This window comes from Medicago sativa, chromosome 7 (assembly GCF_051527215.1).
Source record: "Medicago sativa cultivar Bolivia chromosome 7, Bolivia_mono, whole genome shotgun sequence".
NCBI lineage: Eukaryota > Viridiplantae > Streptophyta > Magnoliopsida > Fabales > Fabaceae > Medicago > Medicago sativa.
In genome coordinates, this window is record NC_140755.1 from 5,446,027 (window position 1) to 5,459,593 (window position 13,567).

General features: G+C 32.9%; 1 protein-coding gene and 1 pseudogene across 1 annotated transcript; both read right to left on the minus strand.

Moving 5' to 3' along the window:
- Window positions 1-5,010: 5,010 nt before the first annotated feature.
- On the minus strand, window positions 5,011-9,178 carry LOC146903748 (Got1/Sft2-like vescicle transport protein family). Its single transcript, XM_085725757.1, has 7 exons — window positions 9,056-9,178; window positions 8,842-8,900; window positions 8,087-8,178; window positions 7,924-8,004; window positions 6,329-6,426; window positions 6,166-6,239; window positions 5,011-5,553 (listed from the first exon to the last, which is right to left on the minus strand). Exons 2-7 carry the CDS (start codon window positions 8,867-8,869, stop codon window positions 5,546-5,548), a joined length of 381 nt encoding a protein of 126 aa, XP_085581883.1. The 5' UTR covers window positions 8,870-8,900; window positions 9,056-9,178; the 3' UTR covers window positions 5,011-5,545.
- A 1,274-nt stretch (window positions 9,179-10,452) lies between these two features.
- Window positions 10,453-11,656, minus strand: LOC146903749 (F-box/kelch-repeat protein At3g23880-like; annotated as a pseudogene).
- Window positions 11,657-13,567: the final 1,911 nt, after the last annotated feature.

A 13,567-nucleotide genomic window follows, 5' to 3' on the forward strand; every position in this document is an offset into this window, starting at 1 on the left:
GGTGGTGGTGGGTCTATTGGTGTCTCAAGATTGAAGACAGTGACACAAAATATATGGTGTGGACAGCCTGGAGTAAGATCAGTGTTCTGTTTTAATCTAATGGTTGAAAAATACTTTCCCATGATGGGAAACTCTTTCCCTCACCCACCCTAAATGCCACCTACTACCGATATTAGATTTTGGGTGGCATTTAGGGTGGGACTGGGAAAGAGTTTCCCACTATGGGAAAGTTGTTTTTGACCGTCAGATCAAGGTAAGAACATTTCTTTATCATAGTGTCTCAGTATCAGATCAAACAACTCACCCTCTAACTCATATTCCTCCTTGTCCCCGCCACTTCACTGAATCTTCCAACGCCTCTTCCATGGCCATCCACCACCACCACCACCATCACCACCACCACCCAATCCGACCCTCCACGATGAACCATCATCCCCTTCCTTTGCTCTCTCTCCTCCGTCACCATCTCCGACAGTTATCTCGTTAATTTCCAAATTGAAAGCTTCTTCGATCCTTAATTTTAGCTTCCCAGTAGCCGATGGTGGTGGCGATTTTGGATTGAATTGGATTTGTCAATTTGGTCATAAAGAACACCAGAAACAAACAAGCAAGATCCTTATTATTCATATATTTATGTGAAAATCAAGAACTCTAGAAACAATCAGTGCACTACCAGAAACAAACATGATAATAAATAAGGTTGTGTGTTCAATCCAATATTCTAATTTGAAATCTTTTATGGTTTGCTAGATAACTTAATTGTACCAATTATTTCTAGCTAATGTTATCACAAGAATTTGGATCTACCTATATTGCCTCAAGATTCTTGCAGTAAAGATTTCACTGTCGTTAGTCCTTAATAAAAGCTATTATAACTCAATTTAGAACTCCTTAGCAAGAATTATCTTATTGTGGGAAAAGTTGAATTTGTGCAGTTGAACCCCATGAACTGTAACGTATTCAATTGTTTGTTTGATTCTCTATTTAATTGATTTTGAGTGTTATTTCTGAACATATATTGCAAAACTATTGTAATCAATCTCATTCATACAAAGTTTCATGTTTTTAAACATATTGATGGTGGTGGATTGGGTGGTGGTGGAGGAATAGGTGGACGATGGTGGGGAGGAAAGTTTGTTATTGGGAGGAGAGAAAGGATGAGGTAGAGAGAGAAAGTGATGGAGATATGGTGTTGGGAGTCTATTGTAAAGATGTGTATCTGACGGTTAAAAACAACTTTTCCATAGTGGGAAAGTCTTTCTCTGTCCCACCCTAAATGCCACCTAGATTTTGTACTTTGTATGAAGTTATAAATTTGTTAACATTTTTAGTAATTTAAGCATTATAGCCTACATTAATTTTTACATATTCAAATGCATTATTTTAAAATACAATATAATTGAAAGTGATCAAATTCTTACACCGTGTTGAATCAAACTTCAAATGTCAATGTTTGTGACGTGGATATGATTGTTTCATTGACTTATGAGAAATCAAGAAAAGAAAAGGAAAAAGAAACTATGTTTAGATTAGTACTGAGATTTGTGAAATCATGGTGTGTGACCATGACATGATTCTGACAAATGTTATATTTTTTAAATTTTATTAAAATCATGCCGTAATTACATGAAATATTTTGTGTTGAATGTAAAAGCAAAGAGATTAATTTTTTTTTTCTTTCCTTCAAAAAAGTGCCATTCTTTAGTCATTTTTCAAGGCCTATTTTAAAAGATGATGATCTTGCCATAAAATATATCTGAGTATTAGGACAAGGTTGAGATATTTGCTTTCGAACAATCATCTTCATGGAAACTTCAAGATCTTTGTAGTGTTCGTGCGTTGGTTTATGATAGTGTCACAATTAAAAATCTACTCCTCTATTTCAGAATATATGTCGCACTTTTACAATGTGGGTTATTCACATAATTTGCTTGAACATATTTTTCAACCGATATATAAATGTGAAAGAGAAAAGAAAGTAAGGAAGAAGAAAATGTACTAGTAACACAAGAGACCATTGTATGTTAATAATTTTATATGAATCATTCAAAGATAATATAACAGACACACATTAGGTTGTCTTTATGCTCCTGCTCCTGCATATACAAACATACCAAGTCACACAAACATATAAATTTGTTTTTTGGTTCTTATAGAAGATTCTAGAATTTTGTGTTGTTTTCATACTTTTTCTTATTTGTTCTGCTATATAAGTTCAAAACACATGCATTTTATACAAGGACTTCAATCTAACATAATATGGTATCTTTCATCAATTCCATGACCCAACATGGTACAAGGTCTAGTTTTTGGTTTTTTTTTTGTACATTCACTAATCACTACTATTATTTGCATCCACAATTTGTGCAATTTACATTTTCTATTGATAAATGAAGGTTTAAATGAGTTGAATCTTGTGAGCTCATTAAAGTTTATGATTGACTTCAAACTTTAAAGAGTGTTTTAGAAATGCTTATAAACCACCTACGAGAAAATTTAAACCTACCGTAAAATATTGGATCCTTACAAACCAAAACATGTTTTTATATTATCTTTTCTCTAGTTTTTCTTCATTGTTTATAATTTTTAATAGTCACTTTTTGTGGATAAGAATATCAAAACAACTTTTTTGTCAAAAAAAAAAAAATATCAAAACAACTTTATGTGTCTCCAATAGATTCTATACATTACCCATTTAAAATCTTGCTGTAGTCAATTTTAAGAGATGAAATTTTAAGAGATGAAATTTCAAACATACTTTATCTGTCTCCAATGAATTCCATACATTAGTCATTTCAAATCTTGTCGCAGTCCATTTTAAGAGCTTGAATTCGAACTACTTTAGCAATTTTTCAACACTTTCATTAAACTTCTGTCATATATTTTGGTTAAAAACTTCAATCTAAAACCGATTATCTCTTAAAGAGATCGCAAATATTTATATATGTTTTTTGACTCTTCTTTTTTGAAAACCAATCGAATCAAACCAAATCGAATACATAAATTTTAACACTTAGTTTTTTTTATTAGTATGATATATTGCACTAATCTATTACTTCCTCCGTCTCACAATAATTGTCTCTTTAGCATTTTCTTTTTTTCTCAAAATAATTGTCACTTTAGAATACCAATGCTGCATTTATTATTTTTTTCCATTATTATACCCTTATTTATTGAATTTCATGTAACTTAACTACTCCACTAACTACAATTAATAAGAGTATTTTAGTAAATGATATTAAATTTACCATTGAAATCAACACAATTAATCATTTCTTTAATAATCGTGCACAAACTTTAAACAACTACTCCCTCCGTTTCAAAATACATGTCCAATTTTTGCAATGTACACTATTCACTTGACTTACTTTGACCATACTTTTTTACTAATGTATAAATACAAATATTAGCATGTAGGATGTAGTTTGATTTGTCTCGACAAATATTTTCAAAATATTAAATTTTTATAATTTTTTAATTTAGATAATTAAAGATATTAACGGTCAAAATTGTGCATTGGCATATGTGAAGTTGTTGACTTGGACATTTATTTTGAAACGGAGGGAGTATAATTTAGAGGCGGAGGGAGTATTTATTGATTTTTCAGTTTTCTAATCAAATTGTTTAATCCTAAAAAGTCAAATGTTGAAATATTGAGATAATTTCTCAGTTGTTTGATGCAACAACGGCCAATAAAATTCTCCAGGAACCTTTATTTGATTCTGTGGACTATGTCGTGATGCGAAGCAAACACTTGTTGCAAGGTTGGTGTAGTGTTCATGCCATTCGACAGCAGCCTTCTCGCTCTCCGGTAGATGGGATGCGAGATCAATGGACCAAGCCTCTTCCCAATTGATTAAAATGTAACATTAACGCGTCTTTTCTGGCTATTCTTAATCATGTGGAGATTGGTACGGTTATCCGTGATGACATAGGAGATTTCTTGCTTGCTAGATCGGAGTGATTCTCACCATTTGATGAGTTAGAAGCTTGTGGTATCTTAGTTATTTGATGAATTAATGATCTTCAATTGGATAACGTGAATTTTGAATTAGACACATATACAACACGTGTCGGACACTGAAAACACCTTCCATCAGAAGTGTTGGTGCTACAAAGCACAAATTTTTTATATTTAAGCAACCAATTTTCTTCTAGCGTAATGACGCTAACCATTCAAATTTAACTTTTGACCTACATGGACTAAATTATGATAATCTAAACTGTTAAAAAATAAACCTGGTGCTCAAATGCCAAGCAATTACCTCTTGGCCTCCTCCTCATAGAATGCCTTGTCAAGCATCTTACTCTCCATATGATAACTTGGCAAAAATAGATTGATAATTAAGGTTTGCACATGCATTAGCAGAAGGAAAACTAACACTTATTCTGGTCCCATTTCTTTGCCTCTTTTGCTTATGTAATCTTTTGGTTCGCTGTACTCCTCTTTCCTTCAATCCCCTTATTCCCCTTCTTTCCAAACTCTCTTAACTGGAGATAAACAAATAGCCCTATGTTAGATGTTAGAACTTTTGATCATTATCACTTCAATAAGTTGGATTTTGACATGTTGGATAGCCCTTGGTTGTAACTTGCAAGCACATTATCAACACAGTGGAGTTTGACCTGTTGTTAGATAATACTTTGTTGCCTATTGTGAATTCTTTGTCTTACATACAAAACATTCTAATGTCCTTATCAAATGGCCTCATTATTCCTAACTATAGTAGCATTTCCAAAACCTTTATTTTAGTCTTACTTTAAGTGGAAAAAAAAAGAGGACGTGTATTCAATCATATCAAAAGGGAATGCAGCAGCTTTAAGATATCTGGACTAGAAGAGAATTTCACCGTTCATGTGATCTTTATTCAGATCACTTAACATTATAATTAATTTTTTTCCCTTTAAAAAAATTATAATGAATTTTTAAATGAACATTCATATTATTAGCTATGTTATTAAAATACTTAAAATAAAAGTAATATTAATAAAAATTTAGAGATACAACAGTTTTGCAAAAATATGATTACTATGAAGTTAAAATCCCCCAAAACAAATTTTCCTCTAAATTTTTCATAACCAAAAGTATACAATTAAAAGGAAATTAGGTCATGACAAGACATGTAACTGTCAATCCTTAATGCTGGCTTACACACCATCACATTATTTTGTTCAAGTTCCAAACTGCAGATTTACTGAAATCATCACCAATCCAAACATGTACAAGTCTACGTCAGGAGTGAGCCTTCATGCTGGTAGACGACTAAACAACATAACCAGCCTGTATCCTTGTTCTTGTTTACACTGAAAACTTAAGGACGCTACGAGCCTTGAAGCATCAACATATATGGCCACAATATAAACTAAATTTCACGAAAAATTTCGGTAAAAGATGCTTATATGCCTTATGGCAAACAACTACAAAAGCTAGTTAACATCACATTCAAGCATAAACTATCAAACAAATCACTAACACCACGGAAACCAAACTGCTTTATGAGCCCCCTAGAGTTAGAAGCAACAACCAAATCTCCTTCTGCAATAATCAAGGAGCTGCAAAAGAGCAGAGGGAATAATAAGCTCTACATAAATCATCAAATAGTTATGAAGTGAAGTTAATCATGTCAAACACTCACATATAGGGATATCGTGAGAATAGGATATCTTAGAAGTTAATCATGCCAACACACAACCAATTTAGAAGTGAACCATGCCGATCATATTTGCAACACACACATGGATGTTAATCATGTATGGTTGTTAAGCTCTTTGCATTTGCAAGTCATCATATAAGTATGCAATGAAGTAACTCACACTCAAGTAATTCCATTTGATGTCCCACCTGTCATATGGGCAGAGGTTGTTGCAGACCTTATTGATACAGCCAGGAAATAGATTTATATACTGAATTACTCTCCAAGTTGAATTAAATCATACCAAATGGAAGAGCATATTGAAAAGTGTAAGTTTATGGCCCTATGGGATCGATGCCATTTAGTTTGAAGCTACAATAAACCTACGCTATCTATATTTATTTCAATACACACACATGCATACATACAGGTGGATAGAGACACACACAGACGTACACAGAGGGAGAGGACGGGAGGGGGGGAAGCAGAGGTTGAGAGAGAGAGAGAGAGAGTTTCTATAGCAAAAACTTACGTGCAATAAACCGTATAACCCATCCAACAACTGGGATATGGTAGAGGAACACTTTGACAGATGACCAAAAACCACTGCAACCAAAAGCATCAATGATAAATGTATAATGATAATTTTTTTAATATAGTAGAGACTTCAAGAAGCCGTCAAGGAATAAACTAACCTGAAGAGGAAAACACAACCATAAATTTCAAGTATTATACCAACTATTGGCCACCTCACAAAAATGAAAAAGAGGCCTAGAAGAAATGCCGCAGTACCCTACAAAAGAGGTAAACAATGCTATTTATCTCCATATAGAATGATTCATTATCCATCCATAAATAATTTTAAGAACTTATGTCAAACTGGATTATGACAGGAATGAACTAACTATAAAGTAGAATATACAAGATTTTCTTGAAGCTCTGTCAGACTATCACATACAAAAATGAAGCCTGAAGCATACAACCATGCAGCTAAGAACTCTTAAAGAAAAATATACAAGATTTTATGCTTCATTAGAAGTCACTAAAAACAATTCTTCAATTCATTGGTGCTTTCAAGTAATTTTTTGTTTTTGCAAAGGAGTACTTCCAAGTAAAATTGATTGACAGGAATTATTTGATTCAAAAGACAATTGACATCAATAAATAACCTCTAACAGGCAAGTGGGCAAGTAGGAGCTATTTTGCGGGAAAAAACAAAAGTCAAATTTCTTTGTCCAAATAATCATTGAAACAATCAAAATGCAAAATAGTATGTTGTAAAAGATTCGTCAACAGCCTCTCAATCAACGAGTCATCATAAAAATGACAAACATATGGGATATATCGGAAATATATTTTTCTTGCTTCATATATTAACGCTGCCTACTGCATTTTCCTTGGACTGCAGGAAACTTTTCAACTAGATTTTGGATATGATCACAGATATTTCCCACTGCACATGACACTGGTGTTTTTCCAAAATAAATGTGGATTGGGAAAATTTGTAATGTTATTATTTGTACAGTAAATTTATCAGGGTATCAACTATCATACAGATATCAAAACTGGTCAAACACAAATAGAAAGGCAGAAAAAATTGAAGAAGCTTCTTGTTAAGTATACATGTTTCTACCCATTGCTTCAAAACTATCATCTATTAAACACCTATGCTGATGTGATATACAAAGTAATCAATCCAGTTTAGCAGATCTAGAGAGGACATTTCAATTCACAGAATGAGAGAATTATTTAATGACTTGATCTTAGTTAGCATAACGGTTAACTTAGACACCCTTACTGTATAAAAAAGGGTAAACAAGTGCTAAAGAGATCCCATCTCACTAAATCAAGGTTTAAGCAAGCTTTGAATAATTGCAAATCTTTTTTGCAAATCTTTTATAGGCAGCCTTACCTTGCATTTGCAAGAGGTTATTCGACAACTCAAATCTGTACTTCTAGTCACATAATAGGAACTACTACAATCTGTGTGAAAACTATGTAGCACCGACATTTCGGATTAAAGTTGTGTCTAGTGTCTGACACGGACGCGTGTCTGTGTTAGACACTAGCACATGTAGTTACGTTCAATCATTTTTATTTTCTTAAATTGTTACCGGAGTCTATGTGTCAGTGTTTGTGCTTCATAAGTAAAACACAAAAACAATTTTGTGATGTCTGACGACATCCTACCAGTATTCACTAATACATATCACAAGAGATGCATTAGGGAGGAATGTCATGAGAAATAAAATGTTTTATTAATGGACAGAAAAAATCATATTCACTATACCTTATAGTTTGCTCTACTAGTGAAGAGTGACCACATGGAACGCCAACCAAGCAAAATTGCTACCCCTGCCAACCAAAATATCTGATTCCAGACGCCAAAACCAAAATTAAGTCAAAGAAAAGAAAAATATATAAGAGATTTAGATTCTAGAAGCAGAGCTCACGTTTCCTAGAGCAAGCAAACCACGGTCAAAGAAAAGAATTATGCCAAGAAACGTGAAGAAGATGCCAAAACCAATTAGTCCTATGCCAATCTCTGCATGTTTTTCAAAATTTCCAAGGTCAGAGAAATGCATGATATATTATCAAAAAACAAAATGCATGATAGATGTTGAATCTGATTGAACCAATGTTTCAAAAACCAAAACAGGCACCGAACCGAGAAGACCTCCAAGTCACGGCTCAACTAGTTTAAACCGCTCGAACCGGGACGAAACCGCAGTTGAACAATTTAAATAACCGAGCTCTGTAGACAATGCCGGCTCATGGTTCAATCAGTGGAATTGTCCGGTTTAATTTGGTTTTAAAAACATTGGTTAGAGCATATAGAACAGTAGAATAAACTCAATAATAAATAAATAAATAAAGGTGTATTGCATTGGCTTATTTTAGTTTATCTACTAACATAAGTACTTGTGAATTGTGACACTGTTTAGGAGAGCTTATGGAAACAACTTACTACATGTCCATAAGTTGTTTTTTGAAAACAGCTTATGGTTACATAAAACAATTTGGTTGGATTTTACCTTTTATCATAAAAATGGTTTATACAGAAGAAGCACTTATGTAATAATCACTTATTCTATCAGCATTTAATTAAGTTGTTTATCCAAACAGAGTCTAAGATTCATTAACATTCAAATAAATCATAAAAAGTTAATTCAAAATTCAAAATTGAGTATTGCATTGCAGTGCTTACTCTTCATCTCATCAATATCATATGCCATATTGATTACAAGCAAAAATCTTCAAGAGAAACTGCACATTATAAAAAATTCATCAATTTAATTCAATTCAGTCCAATTAATAGACATCAAAATGAAATTCCAATTAACCCTGATTAGAAATCAATCAAATTGAAATAGAAATATAAACAATAACTTGAATTGAAGAAAAAAAAAAAGAAAATTTACCTTAGTGGTGAAATGGTTAATGCAGAAGAAGAAAATACGAAGTGGAAAGACAGCTTCAGTCGAAACGGTGATATAATGGGCTGGTGGGTCCTAGATTTGTTACTCTGATTCGAAAATTGCTAATCTCACACACTAAATTGCTCACAGGCACCATGAAATATTACCAAAATAACTTAGGAATTAATTAAGGGTGTGTTTGGATCGAGTGTTTAGGAGTTGAATTTTATAATGTCTGTAATTTAAATAAGAAAAGTAAACCTTCATATCATTTCTCCTCCTAAACCCTCCGTCCAAACACACTTTAATAGTTGTTAAATCGAAACATGTTTCCTTAATAGTTGTTATTGTTCCTATTTTATTTTATCTGTTTTAGAGCTGTTGATTTTTTTTTTTTTTTTTTTGTAGCTGTTAAATCATTGAGCATCGAGGAGTAATAACTTAAATTATATTACATTAAACTACTTTTTATTTTACTCTATTAAGTAAACCAGAAGAAGAAGAAGAAGAAAAGTTATTAAGTCATTGTGACTCATGATAAGAACGTTGGAACATAAAGAGGGAGGAAGGGAGAGATGTCTCAAAATATTTATACACAAATAATTAAGAAAGTATACATTTTCAACATATGGACCGAAGTATCTCATTTGTAATATCACATTTCATGTTAAAGATTCAAGAGTTTACTGTATCATAGAAAATTAGAACCACATTTTTTTTTTGGAGGAATTAGACCAACTTATTTTATGTAGCTTTCAGTTTGGAAATATATAGCTTTGATGATTGATTGCCATGCATCTTTTGAGAATTATTGCATTCATTTGATATGGCAATCATCCTTTATATATATATGACAAATTGAGAAATGTAAAGAGTAAAGGGATCCTTTTTTGAGAATAACAACAATGTCATCATTATAGTTTAGTTCTTCCATCATAATGGAAAACAATTTTCACACCTGCATTGCATCATTGTTTGTTTTTGCACCAAAGCAAATGGAAGCATAGCTTTTGCTTGACTTGGCAACAAACTAATCATATCTATTCAAAATTTTATACACTGATGTGCAATGTGCATTAGGGCTTTATTTGAGTTGTATTTTCTCCACATATATTAGCATGAATCCAAGATATTAAAAACCAGTTCAAGAAATCTGAGTTGAAACCAAATAACTTCCTATCTAGGCATGAGTAATACAAAATGCAAGAAAGTGAAAAAAAAAATGTTCATTAATCTAATTAGAGATGTTTGGTCGTGAGCTGGCCAACGTTGAATTGTGCGGCAACAACCTCCAATCGCGCCGCCATGAATAGAAGCCTGCACCACACGTAACATGGCGGTAAAATCATGACAGATAATCAAGCTCTAAACAAGTAAACCATTGTAATATGAACTTACATTCAACAATACGTAACCAAGCTTTCAACATAATCCTGGACATTGAACCACCAAGATTTATTGATTCTCTTTACGCTTTTATCTCTCCAATTATAGAGAATTGCTGAACTTTCACAATTGGTTGTCAATAATAATGTATCACTCTTCTCCGAAAGACGTATTGTTGACACATAAAAATTCAAGTAATTAAAGTTATTATCTGTTTGAAGATTATGATAACTAATTTTAAGGAATTGAGTCCAAGACTCTTCAACTTGAAATTCCTTCATCTGCCAAATAACAAAATGAGTTTGTTTGAAATCATGACAAAAACAAAGACAATCATTTAACACACTTAGATTTGGTATAACAAATGGCACTTCTTGGAAACCTTGAGGAGGGAGTAATTGAGAATGTGTCTCCGTGCCCAAATCAAGTGAAATAATCACAAATTGCTCAACAGTATCAATATCCTTGCAATCGTAGTCCTCATCGTTGTAATTGCGAATTGCCAACCAATTAAAACTACCACTAAGATGAACAACGTCCATCATGTATAGATGATGAGCTACAGGGGAATTTTGAATATTTCTCCAAACATTATTGCCCGAATTGAAAATTCTGTTTGTTGTCTCTGGAAAGAAAGTACACCACCTTATAAATGTCAGTTGAACTATCATAACCAAATTTGAGATTAGAATAGTGAACTAGACTGTCAACACGACAAGACCCTGGTTTTTTTGATATTGTCCTTGTGGCCGGGTTCCAAAAACGAAGCCACATTTCGTATCCATTGGCAAAAGAATAACCTAACAAACAGAGCAATCCATTGCAGGAACCAACAATATGGCAGCAGTATTTGTCTGCAAGTTGATAGTAAGGATCTTCAGGAAGATTGATAATGACTGGAGGGTTCTCATGCAAATGAATAACCATGAAGTATACGGTCCTGCTTGTCCAAAAACCCGTCTGGTAAGATACAAATGCTAGGTCTGTATTTCGTGCAGATCGATTAAGATGCAATTTGACAAAGGTGGGTTCCGAGATGAGAGTATTCCATGACTTACTCATGCACTTCAGTCGCATCAATGGTTTTACTTGAAGGAAGGAAAGCACTTCAGCGATAAGTTCGTCAGGGAGGAATACCGAGGACGGTGACACGTTGGAAGTACGCTGCCACCACGACTTAGATGGAGGGAGGAGAATCATATCAGAGTTTTGCACCCCAACCCTAATAACAAAGTAACACGACCAATAGAATTCAGAATTGTTTCGACGTTTGACAAAAATAAATATCATAAATAAAAAGTTTAAATCATATATATAGCCTCCTTTTTAAAATTAATGAATAATGGGCCAAATGTATTTTGGTCTTTCTTTAACGTTTGTATCAGAGTTTTGCACCCCAACCCTAATAACAGAGTATTACTTTTCCCACCCCATGTCTTTCCTCGTGCGCCCTATTTTTTTCCAATTTTACCCCTGGTCCGGATTTCGTATTCCGGAATGTATTGTTAGTATTTTTCAGATGTTTCCGGATTTTAAAATCCAGAATAGTATTTTAGCAGAACTTTTGCAATTTTAAGCTCTACAATTCGTAAAATAAAATGCGAATAAAATAAAAAACAAAAATAAAAAGACACAAACATAAAAACAACTCATTTTATTAATATATGAACAATACATTACAATCATTTTCAAGCTTTTTAAGCTTATTACATAAGTTCCTAAATCTATTTCTAATCTCCTAAGAGCCTAATTCTAATCTCCTAAGAGCCTAACCACTGCTATGTGATAGGACATACCAGTAGTTTGGCTATTGGAGGAAAACCGGAGGAGGAGGGAAGAGGAGGGCGGGAAGAAGAAAACAATGCCCCTGAGGGAGGTGGGGGGTGCTCAAACTTACGCCTAGGCAGGCGAAGCTAAGAGCCATTAATGTGGGTTTGGACGGTTACAACCACTAACACGTTTTCATTGACTGTATTAATGACCTAGGACTTGTTTAAGGCTATAAATAGGCTTCCATCTTCAACAAATACCTCCATTCTTCACTTCACCTCTTTTCTTCAATTTTCTTCAAACGTTTTTAGTTTTTTAGGGGTGTCGGTGATGTCATGGTCATTGTTGACCGTTCATATGAACCATGCAATAGCATTTCAGCTTGTGTGGGGTTCATATAACGGTCAACATAGACCCTTGACATCAAAGAGAGACACAAAAAAGCGCACAACATCTGGTCCGGATTTAATTTTCCGGAAATCACTAACAATATGGTCCGGATTATATAATCCGGACTAGGGGTATTTTTGGAAATTTTGCAGGGCGCGCGAGAAGGCAGTAGGGTGGGAAAAGTAAATCTCAAGAAAACAACCCCTTTCAACAATTTTGGGCTGAATTTTCTTTCCAAAAATGCCCTTAATTATTAATACAAATAACACAAGTAACAAATAGATAAGAATAAATTTAAATATTAAAAAAAATGTTACACGATATGTAACAAATAGACAAAAATCATATATATATATATATATATATATATATATATATATATATATATATATATATATATATTTTAAAGACCTGGCGTTGCCCGGGTTAGATATTAAATAAGTTTTATAAGTTTGTGTGCACGAATACACGTGTCAGTATATTAGATTGAATTTATTTAAATTTACAATTATAATAATATCATAAAAATAAACATAAATGATGAGATGAATGTCCAATGTTAGAATAAAAATTGTAATAAAATCAATAATGAATTAGTCCAAGTGGTAAGAGTTTTGGGTCCCTTTAAACATGTGGTCATGGGTTTGTTTCGTCGCCCGTGCGTATGAGATAGAAAAATCGATTGAAAGGGAAGAAAGTGGTTGAAATATATATATATATATATATATATATATATATATATATATATATATATATATATCAAAGTATATGTATGAGCACTACAAAAAAAAGTATATGTATGAGAAATAATAAAATTGATGTTTGGCAAACCTGAAGAAGGAAAAATGTTAGATGAAAAGAAGGTTTGGGGATTCTGCTTGTGCTCAAAATATGTAAATATGTGATTAACGAAAATTTATTTATTTATAGTTAATATTTGCATTAGAATATGCTGTTAAAAGATAACAT

What these genes read in the sequence shown, in the direction of transcription:
- LOC146903748 (XM_085725757.1), bottom strand. Translation starts at nt 8,869, where the DNA reads ATGGCATATGATATTGATGAGATGAAGA. An exon ending in TGATATTGATGAGATGAAGA is followed by an intron (nt 8,179 to 8,841) that starts GTAAGCACTGCA and finishes AAAAACATGCAG; the next exon opens with AGATTGGCATAGGACTAATT. An exon ending in CTAGTAGAGCAAACTATAAG is followed by an intron (nt 6,427 to 7,923) that starts GTATAGTGAATA and finishes CCTCTTTTGTAG; the next exon opens with GGTACTGCGGCATTTCTTCT.